The 24,581-nt window shown below is 37.8% G+C and overlaps 1 protein-coding gene across 2 annotated transcripts in view; it reads left to right on the top strand.

The window, feature by feature from the left end:
* Window positions 1-24,581, top strand: part of TBXAS1 (thromboxane A synthase 1) — a 238,679-nt gene that overhangs the window by 36,156 nt on the left and 177,942 nt on the right. For both annotated transcript variants that reach the window (XM_087968482.1, XM_026695041.2), the window contains exon 3: window positions 14,219-14,312. In XM_087968482.1, the coding sequence (XP_087824608.1) occupies window positions 14,219-14,312 (94 nt within the window). The remainder of the gene's footprint in view (window positions 1-14,218; window positions 14,313-24,581) is intronic.

The following is a 24,581-nucleotide window of genomic DNA, read 5'->3' as shown; positions in this document are numbered from 1 at the left end:
TCCTTCCTTTAGACTGAGCTGTGAAAAAGATGATGATCTTTTGATTGACTACAATCTTGGACGTAATTAGTACAAAATAAATCAACAGATTTGGAATAAATATGGATAGAATGAGGTGTTTTGAAAGCTTTTATGTAAGCAAACAGTACATCAACAAAACATTAGGGCTGAAAATAGCATAATGAAAAAATTTATTCAAGATTTTTTTAAAGCATAGTTTAGAAGCATTAACATTAATGTTCATTATATTGTCCTAAAATATAAAATACATTTATATAGGAATAGCTGTTAATGTAAATATTATGGTCTCCAATTAAAGGACTGCTCAGAACTCTGTTGCTGTTAATTTATGAGAGTGATATTTCCTATATTTTAAAATCTCACTTGATCCAAAGAAATATACACTGTGCTTAATTTTCAATGCTTTATGCTCTGGCAGTTTATAACAAAAATTGAATGAGTTTCTTATGTCATATGATTTTATAAATCTTGCTAGAAATGGATAATGAAGCAATAAACAAAATAAAAAAATAATATAAATAATAAATGATATAAATAAACAATAAATTATATAAATAATAATAATAAGAAATAAATAATATTTTTTTCAGTAACCTCAAAACATTTATGCTAAAACTCGTAACTAAATGGATATTGCTACCCGAAGTGGAATTATATATTCTACTTCTGTTTCTATTCCTATTCTGTTTAAACTATTTTTATGTTGTTTTTGATGACTTACATACATTTGGGGGGGAGTATCATACTGTATTATAAAACTTTCAACTCATCAGAATCAAAATCAAAATGTTGAATTATCTTTCTATACTTTTGAGAATCTGGCTAGGAAGGAAACATTGTAATATTAACATTTTTATAACAAAATTTCTAGAGTTTCTGTGCATTGTTTAAAAAATAAATAATATTCTGATCTGTGACTATAATAAAAGATAAGACTAATTGAAGAAGATGCTGGATTAGAAGGTGAGGAGGCTCTGAATTCTAATCCTCCCTTAGTCACAGAAGCTATGATAGTTGGGTGATTTTACGTCAGTCATGATCTTTCAGCCCAAACTACATCACAGGCTTGTTTTTGTGGGAAAAAACAGGAGAAGGGAACATTATATATTCCACCTTGACTTACCGAGCCTTTCTGAAGCTATACATTTATTATATAGGTTTAACTGTGGGGGTCCTGGGTGCTTTCTGAGAGTTGTTTTCTTGCAGATGTTTCTTTACCAAACTGTAACATCATTTGGTGAATCATAATGAAAATCCTGCAAGAAAACAACCAAGCTCAGAGACCACCAAGGACCCCACAAATAAATAAATATGGCATATAATTCAGATAATTAAACCCTAACTTGCCAAGTTTGATAGTCTTGGATTCCCTTCCCAAATCCTGAAATGTGTCTGCTAGCAATCCTAGCAACCTATGATGGGAAGGTTTTCTGCATAAGTTCCTTTCAATCAAGAATTGAATATTTAGGGCGAAAGTCTGTCAAAAAAGTCTAATCTGGCATAAAAGATCTTCTTACGTATAAAGTTGGAATCTTGACAGCACACAATTGACACATTACTTGCTCTTTTGCTATGCAGTTTATTAACTAATCTGTGTTATAGACTGACAAAATATTCTGAGCTCTGTGGAATTTAAAGGTTGTCTGGCACCTGGCACTGTAATAGGTCTACTCTCCAAAAAGAGGTATTCAGTTAATTACCTATGTATGACTCAAGCCCTCCTCTCATCTGCTCCTTATAAGAACAAAGCCCCTATTAATCTGATTTGAGATCATGGAGAAAATTCTGTTCCTTATTCAAGACTGCATGGATTAATATAAAAAGAAAATTGTGCACAGGGTATTAGGGCAACTTTGAAGTCTTTCAAAAGTGCGTGGTATTTAAACTTGAAAAATGATGTAAAATTAGAGTGAGTGGAAACACATCATCAGATGCCTTCAGAGACAAGTTCTTCGGTTCACCTGTAAAGCTCTTCAAATGGCAGTTTTAGCATTCTAGGAGAATCTACATTTAATCCAAGCATGAAAGCTGCAAGTCAGCACAACATAACCAGACACTTGCTCATGTTATCCTGTGGATCTATATACTGGAAGGATTTCAGAGGTCATTGCTGTACCACTGACTTACTAGCCTGAAGGGGTTCATTCTTAAACCTGTATAAATATAGATTGTGCAAGTGTCCTCTGAAGATATTAGCTTGATTGCTTCATCTAGGTCAGGTGGAACTTTTCTTCAGCATTCTTATAGAATGAAACTTTCGTACTGCCTTATGTTAAGTGCACTGTGTGCTTATATTCTTTGGCTTTAAGGAATAGAGCACCAGGTAGAAACTTTTACTCATTTACATATACCTGCTAATTATTTCATTAAAAGCAATATATTAACCCAAAAGTCTATGTTGCAGGGCAATGAAGATATGTTTTAGGCTCTACAGATCTTGTTGATTGATGGGCAGGAAGATAGCACTTGTCTGCTCAATGCTCCAATGCTGGAGGCTTTTAAGAGACTGGACAGTCATTTGTTTAAAATTCTTGCTATTTAAATTATCCAAATCTTAGCAATAGCACTTAGACATATATACCACTTCACAGTGCTTTACTGTCCTCTCTCAGTGGTTTACAGAGTCAGCATATTGCCCCCAACAATTTGGGTCCTCATTTTACCGATCTTGGAAGCATGGGAGACTAAGTCAACTTTCAGTTGGTCAGAATTGAACTGCTGGCAGTAAGCAGAATTACCTGCAATACTGCATTCTAACCACTGCTTTACCATGGGTCTACATATAGATATTGTAGATATTAGACATTATGTAGATATTGTAGATATTAGATGTAGATAATAGACCTGCATATATACAGTGGGCAGAACTTTCTTATTGACCATAGAATTATTATAGTTACTGAAAGCCACCAGGCTTTTCTCATTCCTCCAGTGATAATCATGGATTTGTTGTAAGGAAGAAATGTTTCTTAGACCTTTCAATTTTCTGTGAAGGTTAATGCCTTAAATTGGAAGTGAATGATCCATGGACTTGGAAGATGCTTGGAGGTGGATGCTGCTATTCCCTTTTTTGTGGTCCCAGTACTTATTTGATCATTAGATTCATGAAGAAAATGCTAAATAGATGAGTAGGTGGGCTTTGTAAATTTTTTCATCAATGTGTCTACAGGACACCAGATTGAGATAAGCTAATGCTATGCAGAGAGTGACTTCAGTCCCAGGAATCATCTAATAAGATAGACATGATTTACTGACATTTTCAACTATTGCATTCTTCAGTCTTGAGAAATTAACCGTGGGTATCTGGGGTGGTAGTCGTGCTGCCAGAAGATGTTTTGAAGCCCAATGTCTTGGAAATAGGCTTGAATCCCATAATAGCTTCCCCCCATTCCCGAGCTGTGCATGCTCCATCACTAGAGGTTTTCAAAACTAGACCAGACAACTACTTGACGGGATGATATAAGGTCTCCTGCCTTGAATAGAGGACAGGACTAGAAGACCTGTGAGGTCACTTCCAGCTCTATGTTTCAGTGTTCTAATGTCTGCAGTCAAACATGCCTCATATGCTTCGTGTTCAGTTAGGTTGCGTATTCAGTAGAAAATGTGTTGTGACATTTTAAAGTAATTGAATTGACTCCATTACAAATGCAGTAGGAGATACCATTTTTGACTGCTCTCTACCTGACTACATAAAAGAAACTATGTGTAATTCTCCTGTCTTGTCCACCACAGCACTTAGAAAGAAAAAGATTGAGATCAATTCTGCCAGGCTGGTTCTTCACTGCCAGCAAATATTTTGTAGGGGATTATTTAAAAGAAAGGAATAGTTTTGTCCCCTCTTCCCTCATTTCACTGCAAGTGTAGACCACATCATGAGTTAGCTTCTTAAGGCTTACAACTGAAGTAGGGAAATCCATTTATTTTGACCATTGCATGATATGAAATATTTTTTCTTTGTGAAGTATAAAGGTTGCATCTGAAAAATGTATGTGCGAAGTGGTGCTAGCAACGAAACCCTGTGACCGAGAGATTTTCCACCTCTGCAGCTTTCTAATTGGCTCAGTTAGAATGAGTGACTTAGAAAGCTGAATAAATGATCAATAGAGGCATGAGATGTGAATAGAATAAATAAATTGTTAGTCTTGCCTATCAATGGTTGGCATTTGCCAATTACTCTTCTTTAGCCAGATCAACAGTCTGTCAGGATAGATTTGATCTTCTACCCTGGTAATCTAACCAAGCTGTAATCTTAGGGAGCTGAGACCCCATCAACCTTTGTGTTGGTTTATTATCACCAGCTGCAGCTTGTTAACAAAACAATGGGCACAACAGCAGCGTCAGATGACGAATGTGTGTTTCATAAGCACCACTGACTCATCTCTCCTGTTTGTTGTTCTCTTCCATGAACCAGGTGTGCGTAAGTGCGAGATGGCTCAGCCTTGTGCTTGCCAATATGCCAGCAGCCATAACTGAAAAAATGCAAACCTCTTCTTAACTGCCGTCTTTGAGGAAAACATTTTGACTAAGATGTTTCCGGTGACTTCTCTCTTGATGGCAATTTCTGATTTTTCATTATAACAAAGAGTTTTAGGACTGTGGGAGAAAAACAAGACATTAAAAAGATGCAAGGAATCTCTCTTTGCTGAAGAAAGGAAATTGTGAGTGATGAGGAAACTAATTTTAGCAGTAACCTTTGTGAAAGACTGAGCAAAAAAAATGAGGGGTGCCCTGCAGAGTGAGAGAGAAAATTTTCATACTTCATCCTCTCATAAGCTTTGCAGAAGGTGTTTAAAAAAAAAGCAAGCCTTTACTCTGATTTGTATTTGGAGAATATTTTTGTGTCCTAAAATCTGCTGCTAATGTTAATGGTGTAAAGAAAATGCAAAATAATATAGGTAGTCCTCACATAACAAGCAGAATTAGGACCAGAGTTTTTATCACCAAGCAATGCAGTCATAGAAGAAACATCACGTGACCACACACTTAGTGATGGTAGTTTTAGTAAGGTCAGTTGCAAATGTTACACTGCGCCGTTGGGTGAGGATCTTGTTCCGTACTAGCAGGCTTGAAGGCCTGCGTTCCTATTGGTCCGGAAAAGCCGGGCCATGATTGGTCGCTATTGGGACACTCTGATTGGCTCATATAGAGCTTGACGCAATTGGCTAACACCAAGTGTGGCAAGCTCAAAAACCTGTCATTGGCTGCCTAGCCGCAGCCAGCTCTATAAAAAGAGCAGCTGCGGCTAGGGTTTTCGTCTCAGTATCTGGTTGCTTAATAAAGAGCTGTTGTTCACTACCACGAGTCTCGTCTCTCCTTGGGACCCACTGCCCAGACTTAACAGATCTCACACTTCTCCTACTCTTACATACTTCTCCTACTCCTTTTCCTACTCTCCTGCTCTCATTTCCACTCCCCCTGCATTTCTGTCCTTCCTGCACTCCACAATCCCTGGCTCCGCAATAGCCATAACTTTGAAGATTGGATGTTTGTATCATTATTTCAGCAAAGTAACTTCAAGCAGTTGCTGAATGTTGTTAAATGTTGTTAAGTGAGCACTGTATGTAGCTAAAGGACAGGAATTCAGCTGCTATGTGGGTTTATGCATTAAGCTAAACCAAAATGCATGGGTATTTTATATTGTGCAATCTCAGCCATAATTGCAGTTAGGAGCGCTTCGATCCAATTGACAGATCCTATTGATTCTGCCAATACTTTGATCCTATTGGTTCAGGTTGCTTGAATCAGAGCAATAAAACTAGAGAGAAATTTTTGGCTTTTCCTCAATTTAAACCTACTGCAGGTTTGTGGGAAGCTACCTACTGGATGACTACAAGTGTTTGTCTCCACAGACTGTAGTGGAGATGGACAGTGACCACAGATTGCCCTCAAGTGTTCGAGAGACTCATGCAGTATCAAGCAGGATACTATTAAAGCACATTATTTGTTATGACCTGCAGTCAACACAGTAAACTGATGGATTAGTCAAACTGTCTCCGCCCCTAATAAAACAGACACAAAATATGGAAAGGTATCTGAAATAGGTAAGCACATGCAGGGGTCAAACTGGGTGGCATTTCGTTCTTCCAGCCTTTGGCATTCTTCCTAGAAAACATCCATATCTTTTCCAAAGAAACATGAAACAGATTCATGGTAAGCATCATAGAGACTTAAGCTTATGTCATTTTTTTTTTTGAGAAATGCCAGAATAGCTTTTTCCCCCAGTCAGATTGATGTAAAGCTGAGCTGTGTTTAAATATGGACCCAAAATGAGGAAGCAATAGGAATAGATTCTGGCATTCTCAATCAAGTTTTAGATAAGCAGTTTACATGTCATGTTCTGTCAGTTGTTTAGTGTGAGAGAGAACAGGACTCGTGTAAATCTGGAGCAGCCAAGTTAGAGAAGGCTCTTAGTATACAGATAACATAAATGGTGTTGTTGGAGAAGATGCAGAATTATGTCTTTCAGAGAGAAAAACAGTGGTTGACTTCCAGAAATCAGTATTCTCCAATAAGCTGCATATTTGAAAATCAAATTGATGTTACAAAAGAAAAATAACTGGAAGTTAGCTTGAAGTTACTGATTTTGAGTAATTCCTAATTTGAAATTTGCCCGTAAAGTCCTTTTCTTTTGAATAGATTGTAGTCATCCTGCTTCCTGCATTAGCTGATATTTGCTAAATATATATCTAAATAACAAGTTCCTGGAGAAAGATTGGTTTATTATGAATCGTTGAGTTCAGTGGACCTCAAATTCAAAAGTTAACAATATGGTCTCACAAAATAAAATAATAATAATAATAATAATAATAATAATAATAATAATAATAATAATAATAATAATAATAATAATCACAAGATATGGGGATCTTGCCCAAAGTCTAATGTGAGTTTATGTGAGTTATGTGAGTCTCCTTTAATATCTTCATAAATTATTTAGATGAGGGAACAGAAGGGGAACTCATCAAATTTTCAGATGACATTAAGCTGGCAGGAATAACCAACATCCCAGAAGACAAGCTCAGGATCCAAAAAGATCTTGACAGACTTGAACAATGGGCCCTAACCAACAATATGAAATTTAATGTGGAGAAAAGCAAGGTTTTATACATAGGGAGGGAAAACCAAAAATACAAGTAGAGATTAGGTGAAACCTGACTCAAAACAGTAACTGTGAGAGGGACCTTGGAGTCCTAGTAGATGATCACTTAAATATGAGCTAGCAGTGTGCAGCCGCCACCGAAAAAGTGAATATAATCCTTGGTTGTATAAACAGTGGCATAGAATAAAAATCATGTGAAGCATTAGTACCCCTTTATCCTTAGTAAGACCACACCTGGAATACTGCATCCAATTTTGGTCACCACATTACAAAAAAGATGTTGCCACTTTGAAAAAAGTGCAAAGAAGAGCAACTAAAATAACTAAGGGCCTGGAGATGAAAACATATGAAGAATTGTTGCAGGAATTGGGTTAGGCTAGTCCAGAGAAAAGAAGGACTGGGGTGACATGATAGCAGTATTCCAGTATTTGAAGGGCTGCCATAAAGAAGTGGGGGGGGGGGGCAACGTTTCAACTTATTTTCCAAAGCGCTTGAAGGCAAGACAAGAAACAATGGATGGAAACTAATCAAGCAGTGAAGCTACCGGGAATTAAGGAAAAGCTTAACAGTGAGGACAGTTAACCAGTGGAACTGCTTGCCTTCAAAAGTTGTAGGTGCTTTATCACTTGAGGTTTTTAAGAAGAGACTGGACAGTCACTTATCTGAAGTGGTATAGGTTCTCCTGCTTGAGTAGTGGGTTGGAGTAGAAGACCTCCAAGGGCCCTTCTGGCTCTATTCCAATTGATTGAGTTGGGTCATTTCTGTGAGATGTATGGTCAAGTAAATGTGATTAATAATAATTTGAGAATAGGGTAACAGGGCCAGGCCATTGCATAATCAAAAGTACTCCGGTGACCACTGATTCAAACAACTATTTATTTAGTCCCATTTTAAACATGGGTACTGATCTTCTGTCTCTTGGTCAACTCTTTGATTTGCTTTGGTCTATTTTTAATCCCTTAATAAAAACTGAAGTGAGTTCTAGAAAAGCAATTAATATTTGCTTTCAGTAAACAGCAAATAATCCATTAACAGGCTATTCATCTTATTTCAATTGTATCTGAATTTTCTGCCCAGTATGTGAAATAAAGGAATATAAATCCTTGTTCATCCTTTGCTGCCCCAAGATTGATTCTATTCATAGTTCTTTTTGATTTATTGAACTATACAGTGTATCTTGGTACTCAAACTGCTTTGAAACTCATTGAATTTGGTACTCAATGCATTTTGACATGAACATTTTGATCTGGTACTCATCGTGTGTTTGGAACTCAACACACAAGCTAGAACCTATTTGTGGATTTTCCTAGTGAGTCACTCCTTATGGGAAAAATTTGTTTGGTACTCATCATTTTTGGTACTCCTCACGCTTCCTGGAACCAATTGAGTACTGAAGTACCACTGTATGTACCTGGCAGATTATTAATTATTGTCAAAATTATTGTAGAACAAAGATCTGGAAGAATCCAATAGCTTTTAAAAGTTGCTGAGTTTTCTTGTTGGTGGCAGAATCTTAGATATTTCTATAGTTCCCCCATGTCTAGGCTCAAGCCCTGGCATCGCATATGAGTTCCTACCACTTTGTTCCTAAAACGTCCAGTTTACTTATAATATTACCTGAATTATTATTACTGCTCTTTTGGAAATAGCTGGATGAGAACTCAGAATAAGCGAACCTGCATTTACAAATTATATAACCCAGTTAAAAATTCTTTTATTTCAGAGACTGAATTTGCATAGTGATTTGCATATTTGGGGTGATAAATGCTTGTCTCTTCTAGCAGCCCTTGGAACAAGACACAGTTTTTGCAGATCTGAACATCCGTATTTCAGCCAGTCACTAGAATTTGTTTCTAGTAAATGTTTATATGCACATAATATTACCTTGATCTTGAATCATAGAAACCTGGTCAAAGGTGGAAAACCCACATTAATGGTCTTTGGCTATGCTCCTCCTTTGCTTGTATTGTTATAGTCAGGGATTTCAACATAAGATTAAGCCTGAACAATAGTCCAAATTCTGTCATCTTAGAGATTGACTCCCTTTGCTAGTCAGAGAATCCAAGAACAGTGTTGAAGATGCCTGCATATAATACAACTCTTAAGAATTAGATCTACAGATCTTACATGCCCAAATTTCACACTGGGCAAGCACAGAGCCTTCCTTTATCAATTACAGGTAGCCCTTGACTTACAACAGTTCATTTAGTGACCATTCAAAGTTACAACGGCTCTGAAAAAAGTGACTTATGACTGTTTTTCAAACTTATGACTTGCGGCATCCCATTCCCACGATCACGTGATCAAAATTTAAATGCTTGGGAACTGACTTACATTTATGACTGTTGTAGTATCCTGGGGTCATGTGATCACCTTTTGTGACCTTCTGACAACCAAAGTCAATGGGAAAGCCAGATTCACTTCACAACCATGTTACTAATTTAACAACTGCAGTGATTCACTTAACAACTTTGACAAGAAAGGTCATAAAATGGGCAAAATTTACTTAACACATGTCTCACTTAGCAACAGAACTGTTGGGCTCAATTGTGGTCATAAGTCAAAAACTACCAGTATATTGCAATTTTTAGAAGTTCTTTGTTTAGATTTTATCAATCTGAGCCATTCTCTTCTTGTGCATTATTATTATTCACTATTATAACTTGTATCTTCTTTTTTTGCCCAGTATATAAAACAGACTGGTGTATACTGACTTGTCAACTGTGAAATGATGAGCATATGGTGTACCAAAGGGCTGGATGCTTGAGTGTGTAACTGACAAGATACGAGCAAAATTCTCTTATGAATCTTTGAGAAGTTGGATAGTTTTATTGAGACTGTAACCATATCTCAAATAATTTACAAGGAATACCTCTGTGCTGTTTCTAAAAGGTAGAAGAGTTAGTGGCTCATCTTACTCATTTTAACGCAAAGAATATTAATGGTACAACAGGGCAGATGCTTCCATCTGCTTCTCATGTGTCTCAATGTATTCAGATCAAAATTCATTCATCCTATTAACATCTCAAAATGGCTGGAGTTATATCTAGAAGCACTTCTTTTACATTTGCAAAGGGGGTCGCAATACTAGCATATGATCTTGCATAATAATTAAGATGTCTAATTAAGCTGAAACATCATGTCTTTTTAATTATGCAATTAAGACATCAAATTATATAATTAAGACATGTAATTATATGATGAAAAAGTGTTATGAAATTTTCTGCTGCTTAGTTGAAATTGCATTGAAACATTTTTAAAAATATCACATTTCAAAGGCATAATAAATGTTCTGTGCTTCTGCCCGAGTTAAGAGCATACAAAGCAAAAGAAAGTACATATCCAGAACTCATCAAGGAAAAATTGTATGTTAGGGTCCTACTGCAACATGTGATTAGGAGATTACGTTTGGGGACTTGGGCTGTGATATCTGGACTCAGAGATATCAAATCAATTTTTAAAATTGGTCTATTTCAGAACTGCAACTTGCACCGTATTATTACATTTTGTAAAATTTCTATTTTTAAAAAACCAGGATGACTGTAACATCTTTTAAGACAGACCATTAGAAAAGCTTTCCTTTTATATACAACTAACAGGTTTTTTTGTTTCAATTTGCCCAAAATTGCCGTTTTGGCCAGCATTATCTTTTCAAAATATTTATCTGCCCATTTTTTGTCAAAAATAAATAAATAAAATAGTTACTGCATTTTCCTTCTTAAATAATATCATCCATTTGTCAGATAAGGCCACTTAGTTGCCCTAAGCCATAATAGGCCATAGTTTTGTATGTTATATGAACCACTGTTTATAAATGATGATTTATAGAACCATGGTTCATAGTTTATGGCATCATTGTTTATTCACAACATTGCAACATGTGAATTAGGACTCAACTTATTTACAATAGTTCATTTAATTACAATGGCACTGAAAAAAGGGACTTAAGACTATTTTTCACACTTACGACCATTGCAGCATCCCCATAGTCATGTGATCAAAATTCAGATGCTTGGCAACTGACTCATACTTACGACTATTGCAGTGTCCCAAAGTAATGTGATCACCACCTTTTGCAACCTTTCAACAAGCAAAATCAAACAGAAAGCCAGATTCACTTAACCCTGTTACTGACTTAACAAGTGCAGTGATTCACGTAACCACTGTGGCAAGGAAGGTTACAGTAAATCTCACTTAACAAATGTCTCACTTATTTTGGACTCAATTGTGGTCATAAGTTGAGGACTACCTGTGTATTCAGTTTTAGTCATTAATGGATTAATCCCTAAGAAGGGAAGATCACCCTGTAATTCTGCTACCACGAGATGATCACTGTTAAGTTCAGACTATGGTTGACAATATTCAAGAATGAGATTCATGAAATATATATTACCTCCACACACACACTCCATGCCCCGTTTTTAGCCTGGACAACCTTCTGCAGCACTTTGTTCCCCGTTTTGGCCGGCAGAGGCACTGCAGGCCGGTCCTTTGCTATTTCCAGGCCGGCCCCCGGGGGCTAGATTTAAGCACCCCATGGGCCGGAACTGAACCACAGGCCATGAGTTTGACACCTCTGCTTTAGTATCAGTAAGGTATACCTAGATATTGTTAGTGGAGAAATTCCTTGAAGCATGTTATAATCGTGGCTAGCTCATTATGATTTCCTCATTACTATACCTTTTTCACTAAATATACAGCAAGCAAGTGTATCTGTTTCCTTCTGTCAGAGATGGAAGAAAGTGTAAAAATGTATTTGTGGTGTTATTTTGATGTTATTTAGCACCTAGTAAATTTCCTGCATGATATAAATGAATAAATAATTGTCATCTTATGGTTGACAGTGAATTAATTAGGATACACTGGATAGAATTGGGAGAAAAACCTCAATATATATATATATCATCCACTGGCTGGTGTGTAGCAAATATCTTTATAGCTTTGGTGAAACGTTTGTCCCAGATTTTGCCAGATATTACTGTTGACTGGTAAATTTGAAACAAAAATGGAGTGATTCATAATCCATTGCTTTGGGATTTATGGAAAAGTGACATTTTTGTCATTGTCAACTGGAAGGCCAAAAGAAGGAAGGATCGTAAACAGAGGGTAATGTCACATTCTGTGCTATGCCACAATATGATTTATAAACCATGGCTTATATCTAACATTATTGGGGTTGAATTGACACTATTTGCCTGTACAATGTGTTTAAGACAAGTAATGTATAAAATCATATGTGCCCCTAACTTCAATAAAAAAAAATATGCCTATTGAGTTTGCTTTTTTAGGGTACTAACGTTGACTGATATTTGCTCTCATCAGGATACATATTTAGCTAGGATCTACTAAATTGTTTCATAAAGTTCAAAAGTACTACTGCTTACACATGTTCTGTAATATAAAAACTTCTTGAAATCCAGTTGATGGGGATTTGCAAGCACTACAACCTTCCTTATTCAACACTTATTCATTTGCTAATGCAAAAATCCCATATTTCATCTTCCAACTATGTTTTAATTTGGATTAATATCTGAGCATTAGCAGTAGTCAAAGCACATCTGGTGCAGCTGTACAATGTTGAATGTTGCATGTAGCTGATTCAGCTTTGAAGAGCTTGGGGGATATGAAGATGAGGAGGAGGAGGATGAAAAGGAAGGAGAAAAAGGAGTTCAAGTTCATTGCTGGATTGATTTTTGATAAAATAATTGATTGATGATTGATTTAACCCCTCAAATTTGCATCTATTGTACTTAATAACAATTTAATTTCTGTATTTAATTTCTGTCACATTAAAAATGGCAATTTCTTGGTGACCATTGGATGGTATCTATAGTACCCTACTCAAAGCTTGTTGGTATCTATAGTACCCTATTCAGGGTAGTAGTACCCTACACAGCAGCTTTGAAGCCTTTGGCTGGCCTTTTCTTTCTTACACCTGTTGAATAGTTTTCTGATAATGTGAGCTAACAAGAAGAGTTGTAGAGCAATAACTCTCTTCTATGAGAAAACTACTAGAAGAATCTGAAACTCAGCAATGATGGGAAAACCATGCTTGTCTGCTTGGAGTACCAGCCAGCATTTGTTTCTGCTTTCTCACAAAATTGAAGAAAAATAATCTTGTGAAAGTATTTATAGGAAACAACATTTATAGCAAATGCTTGGCCTTCATTGTTGTGATCATGAACACCCAGAAATTCTGCCTTTGACAAAAAGAAGGGTATTTTTTTCTTCAGAGTGGAGGGCAGAGAAAAGTCAAATATTAAAAGTTATGCAAGCTTTCTTTTAGGCCTAGCTATCTCCTTCCACAAAAAAGCTTACCCCTTGGAAAAAGAAAAAAACCAACCATAAGGAACCATCCTTGAAATCCCATCTTCACTGTAAATCACCTCCTTGCTCACTGTGGGTTCTTTTTTTGTTGTGTCCTGTCACAGAATAGCTCATGTTCTCCCACTAGATTGCCTGTCTCTGCTTTAATAGTACCAGGAAAAAATGTTATATTATATAAAGCAGAATTTCCTATTATACCATGAAGGAAAAAGAGTAGTGAATTTTTCCCATTACTGTCTCCTGAGGTGTCTTTGCCAGCACTAGATCGAAATGTTGGAAAGCAAGCAAGCAATTTCACAAATGAACATCAGATCTTGTTGAGTTGTATTGAAGGCATCTCAAATGACTTTCTCTGTGTAGCATTCTCCAGCTGTGTTAGATGATAATTTCCATAAATCTACAGCTTGCATGGCCCACAAAGGCCATAATCAAAATTATTTAGCAGATACCAGATGGGTGAAGGCTGATGTAGTAAGATCAGTAGGGTTGGATTTCATAGTGTTGTATGATATTGGGGCAATCTAAGACTACTGAATCTGATTTTATTTCATATATCTAGAGCTTGAATCAACAGCCTTTTCTGAAGTAAAGCAATAGCACATTTGAGAATAAAAATGGAACAAAAGGTTCCTATCCCATCTTGCACTGCAAGTGACTCTGGGATTTCCCCATGATTGCTGCACCAGTTGGACTTCACAGCTCTCCTCTCACCTGAGTTCTGAGCCCTATTCCTTCAACTCTGAAAATTTTTCCCCTTTTTTTTAAATCCAGGCATACCACCTCTTCGTTCTCCAGGCTTGATAAAGTGGGAGTCCGTCATCCTCCGCCTTTGCCTTTCATTGGAAATCTGTTATATTTTCGTGAGGTAAGAAATCTTTTGAATGATAGCAATTTGGACATCTTTTTCCCATCCGCCCCATTCCATTCGGTCAGACAGGAAAGGTATGTTGCAGACCCTGTGAGCTAAAGAATCCCAACTGCTAGGATCTAGGAAGAGATCCTTCACTGCCATCACCCTCACCCTAGGGCAGGGGTCGCCAACCTTTTGGACCTCAGGGACCACCAAACTCATAATTTTAGATCCCAGGGACCACTAACCGGTTCTGTGGGCATGGCCTAATTTGTGGGTGTGGCTTGGTGGTCATGTGACTGGCTGGGCATGGCTTGTATGTAAATATAAATATTTATATAAATATTGAATTTTTTATAAAAAGAGCAACTTTTACCCCAAAGCAGGCAAAGCAGGCAGGCAGATTGAGTTGCTCACAGAATCACAGATTCATTCAGAAATCTATCTATCTGCCATTGGCTAGCTCAGTCTGTCACATAAAATTTGCTTGCAAGCAAACTCACAAAATTAACTCACAACAGACCATGTATATAAATATTGATTTCTTTTATATAAAAAAGCAATTTTTACCCCAAAGCAGGCAAAGCAGGCAGATTGAGTTGCTCACAGAATCATTCAGTGATCTATCTATCTGCCATCGGCTAACTCAGTCTCTCAAATTTGCTTGCCATGAGTCTGCACTGAATTTGCTTGCAAGCAAACCTTCAGTCCTAAGGGAAGCAGAGCCGAAGATCTAAAGATGAACTAGAAAGCAAGAAATCCAACCATTTCCTGCTTCCTAGCTAATCTAAATCTCCCAGCACAGAAGAACAGATGATGATCGGAAAAAGGAAAAATAGCAATTTTAGCAGGCAAGTTTGCCGGGTAAGGAGTGAGTGGGCAGGGAGCATTCCTGCGGGCCATGTGGGCGTCGCAGCCTTGTGTTTCTGCACAGCCTGGATTAATTGCTTTGGTGGGTGCTCTGGGGGTGAGATTTCTCTGCGGCCCATCAAAATTTTCTTAAGGCCCACCGGTGGGCGACCGCTGCCCTAGGGAATATTCTTCCCTTGGAGATGAGACAGGCCCCCACTCTTTTGGACTTCTAAAATGGAGTTAAAACTGTGGTGTCATGTGAGGAGCCCAAGGGAGCATGCAGCCCTGGAGCTGGTTAGTCCCCTGAAACCCCTCCCTTAGCCTTTTAAGTAATTTTAATATCTTGTCTCATCTTAAACTTTTAAAAACATTTTTAAGACAGAGATACAGAGAGAGAGAGGAGAGAGAGAGAAAAAAGAAAGAAAAAACACAGAAATGTAATCATTACATACAAGTATTGCAATAATCCAGACTGAAAAACTTGCTGGAACGTCAGAATTTCAATGAGGTTATTCTAATTTCTGAAATATAGAGAGGTGTGTATCTATAATCTGTTGTTTCAATGGCTTTCACAGGAAGAGATAATTCAACAAGATATCTACTTCCCTGTCTTCCCTTTTATTTCTCTTAGCATCAGTGCTCTTGTGCTTATTTGGTGACGATGCTTTATATCCATTCTTATTCATGCTTCATTAATTCACACCAAGACACTAATTCTGTGTCTCAAACATACAGCTAAAATAAATGGATCCTGTTCAGGCTAACGTATTACATTTGTTGAGGTTGTGCAAAACGGCTCAACCCATGTAAAGATATATGTACATAGGTTCTCTTTAAACTTTAAAGTGAATACACGTAGAGATAAGGAATGGGAATATGTACAGCTTCTCTCCTCAACCCTGCAACTAGCATTAACTTCTAAGTAGTATTGCTTAAAGCTTCCTCAGCAGTTAATTTTACACAAGTGCTAATCAAAAGTGCGGCAAAACAGATGAAGTGGTTTGTTTACATTTAGAATGTCAGCATTTGGGGAAGAAACTTACAAATCAGGTAAGCAATACCCTTCTGTGTCAGTAGGTAGCTCCTCAGTGTTGCAATTAAGACGGCCCCAAATTCAACGCCACCTCTTAAATCAGAGACGCTGTCCTCTCCTGCTCCTAGTTATTTATTTAAATCATCTCAACAAACATTGGATAATGCCATGCAGTCTCAGAAACCACAGCTAAACCGATGAGCCCCAGAAATGATCTTGGGAATGCTACCAAATGGAAAGTGAATGGGACTTGGGGTCGGTTGTTGTTGGTGATGGGGGCACATGGCACAGTTTGTGCTCTGCTTCATTGCAACAGATGAGTGAAATTATAACGTTGTAAAAATATTGGCTGTAATATTTTTGGCTTATCGGCATGCCTTCATAAGCTTCCCCCCCTTCCTCTATAAGCCTTTCCTCCCTCCCTCCCCTTTCATTTTATTAGCCAAGCTGTTGACAGGGTGTGTGCAGCTTCCCTGCCTTGAATTTTAATGGAGACATCACTTTCTTGAGCTTTTCTCAGAGTGGACAGGATATTCTTTGTTTGCTCTGTTTATTCCTGTCTGGCCTATTTGTAACTCCTGGACTGCTCTGCCTGAGTGGCCCATTTTGGTTGAATGGAAGATGGGAGCTGGTGGGGTGTGGGAGCTTTGTTGAGCTCTTGGTTCTGGCTGGGCTGAGCTATTTTATAGCTGCTGGGAGGATGAGGGGGCAGGGAAAAGAGAGAGAAGACATTACCCATTCTCTATCCCACATTAAACTCCCTTTGATAAGCAAGACAAACACAGAGTAGAACAGACTTGCAGAAATAAAATGCTATTTTAAAAATTATATTACCAATACTTACAGTATATCTTGGAAAGGAAAAGCTTGTACCAAAAACATTGGACAGTGAAGAAGTAAATAGAATGGAACTGACTGGAGTATTTTCTAGCCATTTGCCTGATATTTACATTGAAGAAAAACAAAACCTAATGTTTTCTTTTCTTCCCCTCCCAAATTTGGATACGGAGGGTAAGCTGTAAAGGAGGTTTCTCTGCTGTGACATCTAAATAGATTCCAGAGCAAAGAATTGTAGGAGCTGCAGTCACCACATGCCCTCTTGGACATTGCTAGATTAAAGGTTTATTTTGCAAATCTTTTTACTAGGAATTGAATTCATTACTGATTGCCACATTTTGTTTGTATTGTATTTAAATTATGTGTGTGTGTACATAGCTAATACATATACAGCAGAGGTGGTATTCAGCAGGTTCTGACCAGTTCTGGAGAACCGGTAGTGGAAATTTTGAGTAGTTCGGAGAACTGGCAAATACCATCTCTGCCACCCTAACCCTAACCCTAACTTTGCCACACCCACCAAGCAATGCCCACAGAACCGGTGGTAAAAAAAAAATTGAATCCCACCACTGTGCAGTACACACACACACACACACACACACACACACACACACACACCCTTTAGTGAGTGCCTGCCAAGCAGGACTCTTATTTCTTAAGACAAGTTCAATTGGTAGTCTGCAAAATAATTTTAATTAGCTAAAAATAATATGACTTCTATGAAATTAAAAATTCCAAATTCCTGGGTGAAAGATAATTTTCAGGTTAAGGAGAAATCTGGTAATCCTAAGAGTTGAACTCTGAACATTTTCTCTAGATCATTATTTCTCATTAGGTAAAATGCATTTAATTGCCCAGTTGTTTTGATTTATTGTAAGTCTGATTGTGTCAAACATTCCACCAGATTCCCTTTGCTTCTGGTCACATGGATTTTACAAGCTGCTGATCACAGTTCTGCGCCCTCATCCAGAGATTCTGAAAGAGTATCATGTGTTCTCTTTGCCTCCTACAGTATTAGTGGCCTCTCGCTGCCAGTACTGTCAGATTTAATTGAAAAACAATTCAACTTCCCCTCTGATTTTTGTCATGGTCAAACTTCACAGAGCCCTGTTACCCATCAGGAAGTTAATGAAGTATGTAACAGAAATATCCTTCCAAGGAAGCACCATGTTGCTCTTTGGAAATAGGAAGCAGGATAACAACTCTATGTTAATACCTCCCAGTGATGTAACAGTAATGGTTTAATTTAGTCATCATTAGGAGGACAGTTTACTCTTGCAAAATGGTTTATTAGAATCTTTTGGGCAACAGGGGCCAATTCCGTGGAGAGAGGTTTTTCCGTGGACTGGAGGGAGCATGGTTTCAGATGCTGCCTTCATCCCACAGATGGGGCTTCACTTGCTTGTGCGGCTTGGCCCTGGTCCACAGACCGGGGGTTAGCGACCTCTGTATTAGAACATTTAACACATTGTCTCTCATCCATTCTGTGGATAGAGTATTCCTGAGATGATCTTTCTGAGTTTTGAAAACAGATTCTAACCCTCATCTGGACTTTTCTCTCTTGTACCTTTAAATGTCTGATGATACCTATAATTAACAAATGCATTCAGGTTACAAACCATTCCCTCCCCCACAAATGAGCTGTAGATTTCATTGGCATAATATTTGGTCAGAGATTTGGACTTCAATTTTTCCATCTTCTGTTTTTTTGACATCTACCTTGATTACTAGGTAAGTCTGAATACCTGTGTAGTCTTTGGTATTTTCATTAAACCTAATTCAGCTATCTGAAATGCACCTATCTAACCACTGCATTTTCCCCCACTGATGGACCAAAGCTGTAAAATTTTACTTGGCTCACAATAGTCTAAGGGAGATATGGCCCATAGTAATTGGAATCAGAGCTATCCCCAGGTTTTGGTGGTTATCTGAGTAATATTGACTTATTGATCCAATTTCCTCTTTGCCTCGAGTTGCCAGTAAATCCATTTGCTTGATCTTCACCTTTAGGTCCAATTTGCACACTCTCTAAGGAAGGTAAGCAAGATTACTGTTCCTCTTTGTTCTTATTGATGCCAGTTCCCATGACTTAACAAGTAGCAAAGAGGTGCACAGGTTGTCATTGATTTTTTCCTTCAGTTTATTCTGCATCACTGACTGTCTCACTCAACAACAGGGTAGACACTGTGCCCTCCATGTATATGTGTTTTGGGTTCCAGTTAGTAATAGCAATAGCACTTAGACTTGCATACCACTTTACAGTGCTTTACAGCCCTCTGTGATGACCCGGGCCATGGCACAAAAATAACAAAGTCACGAAAGTTGATAAATTCCCTTTAATACCTCCAACTTGGCCCCCAATGTCCAGTTATCCTCAGCTGGAGATCAAACTCTTCCAAAAACAGTCTACAAAGGGAAGAGATGCAGTCCGAACCCAAAATACCAATAAATTAGATATAAAAAAAACCAACACAAACCACGCTGAAGTAATTAACACAACAGGCCAAGATAATAAATTGCAGACTTCCAACAGATAATGCAGCACACACAGTTGGGAGAATGCCAAAACCCAGATAAGCCTCGACAAAGATAATACACGCTTTGCTTCCAGCAAGGTGCTATGTGGAAACACCCTTCTTATATCCTGTTCTCCCAGCTGCAACTAATGAAGGGCCCTTTTCTCTCCTACAAGCCACATTGCTCCCTTCTCCATTCCTTCCTGCGTGCCCTAGGATGAAGAGGGGGTGGCTCTGGGTCTTCCTCTGAATGCCCAGCCGGACTGTGCCCTTCCCCCGTTTCTTCCACAGCCACCGGAGCCACACTCCCACTCCCTGTCAGCTGCTCAATCTCCCCCTCAGAATCAGAGTCCATGATACCCTCTCTAAGTGGTTTACAGAGTCAGCATATTGCCCCCAACAATTTGGGTCTTCATTTTACCCACCTCGGAAGGATGGAAGGTTGAGTCAACCTTGAGCCTGGTGAGATTTGAACTGCCAAATTGCAGTCAGCCGGCAGGCAGCAGAAGTAGTTGCAGTACTGCACTCTAACCACTGTGCCACCATGGCTCACAGTTCCTCTAATCCTTAGTTTTTTTCAAAATCAGCCAAAGTTAGCTGGCTATTGCCACCTTTTGTGACTATCAGCCTGAGCTCTTGCTAAGGTATAGAAATACGTTACTGTTGATGTCACCTAGCTCTGTGAATTTGCCAGTGATGATTTTCTATAGCAGCATGATGGGATATGTTTATGTGATCTGATCAGTCCGGATCATCACTATTGAATTCTTAGCCCAGGTGGTGATATTGATAGGAAGAAAAGGTTGATACAAGAAAGACAGGCCAGACATGCCATTAGTTATCCATCAACAGTTCAGCCTGAGTATGTTGTCTGCCAACTGGATTTCTGCTAGCTGCAAAACACATTGAATAGCTGTGGGACTCAATCTAACATATTGTTATGTCAACAGGGTTTTATATCACTTCATCAATAACTCCTGTGGCTTTCTGATGAAGAAAGGCTCAGTGGCATAGACTGAGGATTGACTCTTGGAGAGATTTGGAAATGATAGGGATGAGAAATGGAATGGAATCTCGCAGAAAAATGCATGATTAACTGGAATCCCAAAGAGTTGCCTTTGACTCTTTAACCTTTTATTAAAACAAGTCACTGATTAATCCTTTATAAATCTTTTGTGTCTACTCATTTAAAGTGAGCATTGCCTTAAAAATATAGCAGTTTTTTTTTAAAAACAAACAAACAGTTAACTGGAAAAGACTTGTTAAGCAAGTGTGATAAAAGAAATATTGCTAATGTCCCTTGAGATCAGAAAGGGTAGCTATGTGAAGTTGCCCCCAAATAGAAAAGGATGTTGGGCCAGGAAAATGCATGAACAGAAAACGGTCTAACTGTCAAAAGTTAATTAATGGTCCCCCAATACCCCTTGACAACCTGATCTAGCTGAAGCAGTTCAGCCTATCAAGATAGCCTGGCATTAGACAATATAGTAAAATAGAATAATTGTCACATGATTCCTCAAGAGGGAGAATTATCAGAAGTTAGATCTTACCTTGAACAGTCTCTGTTCCCTTCTTTGGTCATTGTTGCAGAGCTTAGAAAATTGCTGCTTTATTCATAGCCTCCCTACCTGATTCTTGTTGCCTCTGAGTTGCTTTGATCATGCTTCTGAAATTTCATGATGGCCAGAAGACTTTTTTTTAAATGGACAACTTAAAAAAATCACACAAAACAAATTCCCAAGGAACAATTGCACAGCCAAGATTGCTGTCAACCTTGATTTGCTATTGAGATTGGTCTTTATATGTCAGCCAATAAATTTAGCTGAGACTTAACTTTATTAGTGATATTTAAACACATTATGCATATACTCTACAGCATATGTGTAAATAGATATCAATTTATTTTCATTAGTTTTTTTTTTTTTTTTTGACAGGTGCTATTGAGTTAGGGGCTTCTGGCTTTGCTGGGTTTTCATTATTAGGCTGGCTTTGCAGAACAGGAAGTTTCATTTCTTAGAATATTAAGACTGCCCTGCAAAGGCCTCCTTAAACTGCCTTTGGCTGATGGTTGTCTACAATTTCATTGGCAAGTCCTGAGCATCTGAGGATGCTGCTCAGAAGAGATTAGTCTGTTTAGCCACGAAGTTTAGTGTTGGCAATGGCTCTTTGGGGTCTTTTCCCATCTCTTTAGTTGAGGGGCATAATTATATTGCTTTTGGACATTGTTTTCAGCAGTTGTTTAAATGTAGGCTTTTAAATTTAAGACAATTACTGATATTTTTGGCAAATACTTTGAAAGGGAAAAGTGGATGTGCATGCTGCATTAATTTTAATAATATTTGGATTGACACCCAAACATGTATTTCCTCTGTTCAGACATTTCCCAAGTTGAAGGCTACACTATTAAAACAAATAAACAAGGGAAACTGTCTTAAAAATCTCTGTCAATGGTTCTGTTAATAAAGAGCAGACAAATTCCATTTCAAGCTAACCCTTGCATTATTAAGAAGGGAATAAATTGCCAAATTCTGTTCAGTTGTGATTGTTGTTAGAAGATTCTGGGTTTGAATTATGTTCAGGGTTTGTTGATCTGGCTGCTGAATGTCAGCACTTAGTTGTTTGCCAGTACCTTCTGTTCTCTAATATGCTAATATCTCACCTTGTTTTATTGCTTACATTGTCTTATTACTTTCCTTTTGATCTCTGATCATAAAACAAACATAAAACAAACTTTGAAGGCTATACTTGGCTAGGTATGCTGGGACTTTATCATCCTGGTCCCCTCAGGTAAAATCAAGGCAAAATCTATATTTGATTCTCCAGTTATACTCTCCAGTTATGAATTTAATCATTTCTTGTACACCAAATTAAAAATTAGAAAAACCTTCTGGTGCTCTCCACAACTGCACGTCAACCTTTTGGAGATTGCATGCAATCCCGAGGCCTCCAAGATTTCTGATACATGTGTGGCTGAGGCTAATAAATACATAGTTTAATGGATTCAGGACTTTCCATTTATATACCAAGTTATGACTGGTAAGTGAGCCTGCGGAAGCAATTTTAATTGGTTTATGCTTAGTAGCTTCCTTATATGAACAAGTCCTAAATGTATAATTATGGTTTTGGTTTTTCTGTCTTTGAATCACTGTTGACTCCTGGTCTAATTTCTGTAGATTCCATGGCTAGATTTCAGAAACAGTTTGCATTTGTCTCCTTCTAAGAGTTGAAAGAGCGACTGACTGTCCCAAGGTCACCTAACTGACTTCATGCCCAAGATGTACTAGAACTCACAGTCTCCTGGTTTCTAGCCTGGTGTTTTTACTCACTATAGCAAACTTGTTTTCAGATGTGGAATACTTAAGATTATACCAAGCTGGCCAAGCTGGGATTCTGTAAGAAACATCTTCCCAATTTTTTTTAATGGAGGAATTCACCCATTTCCTGTTCTAGCTTTCTTTTACAAACTATAATGCTAGCTAGTGAAACCCCATAAAGCTTTTACACATACACATATGAATAACTGAGGTAATAATTGTGCAGATATTGGGAGTAAATGTGCTTAAGATTGTTATATTATCATGCAGTTGATAAGATTGTATAATAATGTGAAACTAGGCTTACAGAGTAATATCTGTGCATTATATATGGCTAACATTTGTAAATGTTAATTGTTTAAAAATTTAATGACTTCTCTGTCTTTTTATGGATTCTCCCTCTCTCTTACCTTCTGCTTTATTGTTGATGTAACCTTCATGTTTAATTTGGGGGAAGGTTTTATTTCATAATTTAAGAGCATGTCTTCTTTTCACTCCTTTGTTTTTCTTTTATCCAATTAAAACATCCATTAAATTCATTATCATCAATCCCAGGTCAGTAAATAAATCCTGGTATGACTTTGATTTGTGCTTTTCCTCTGTAATGTCTGTTTAGTCTTTGTTTCTATTGTTTGGCAGCTTAACAATTCTATTGTTTGGCAGTACATTTAACAAAAGCCCCAAATTATTCACTTAAATTCAAAGTATCACAGGTGCTAGCATCATAGTGACTTTTCCTTTGCTCTTAATTCCAACTCTTAAAACATTTTTCTTTAACATAAATATGATCATGATTTCAGTTTTTTAAAAACTTCAATAATTTGAAACATATAGTAATCCATAAATTATGTATCTTTTCATGATTATTTCATCATATTATTAGTTGATTGGTTTAACTTCTGCCTTTGGATATCATCCAGGCATGTCTTGATTTACAACTCTTGAGATGCACAACTTGCCATACTTAGTACCAGCTAATCACAGAACATTTAAGCACCCAGCACAGTAGATGAAAGCTTGGCTGAAAACTAGAAGTCATATCCATGCAGAAGGTTGACAACTACAGAATACAGGAATATAGCTCTCTCTCTCTCTCTCTCTCTCTCTCTCTGTGTGTGTGTGTGTGTGTGAGAGAGAGAGAGAGAGAGAGAGAGAGAGAGAGAGAGAACACACCAAGGTTTAAATATTAGCTTTCTTCCTCCTGTTCTTTCACAGTAAACAGACTGTTGTGTCTCTTTTCCCCTCATTCACGGCATAGGCACTATGTTTACATAATGGTTTTGTCTGATCTGAAGCTCTTGGTTTCTTGCCTTGCCAGTTCCAACCCTCCAACCCACTTAACACCAGACTTCTCAAACCCAACACCTTCAAATATGTTGGATTACGCTTCCCATCAATTCCAGCCAATCTAATAACTTTCATCTCAATCTACCACACTGAATAGGTGTGGAAATATAATGAAGAGAGATCCTCATGTAAGCTGTCTTGAGTTCCTGAGAAGGATATACAGTAGATCTCATGCATAAAATATAAACAAATACAGTTTCTCTAGTATATACCCTGTTAGAGAAAGCCAGCTCATATCGATACTGCAGAGAGTTTTGTGAGTTATTTCTCAAATTGCTGGTTCCCTTGAGCAAGATAAATGCTAACATAGGTAGCAATGACAGATGGAGCATAGGAAGAATCCCTTCATAACCAAGGAGGCTGAAGGGCAGTTTATAATGGAGTG

Source organism: Notechis scutatus, chromosome 6 (genome assembly GCF_049901735.1).
Source record: "Notechis scutatus isolate UNSWTSFEM ecotype Mainland chromosome 6, rNotScu1.2, whole genome shotgun sequence".
In the NCBI taxonomy this organism is placed as follows: domain Eukaryota; kingdom Metazoa; phylum Chordata; class Lepidosauria; order Squamata; family Elapidae; genus Notechis; species Notechis scutatus.
This window is presented reverse-complemented; position numbering and strand designations above follow the sequence as displayed.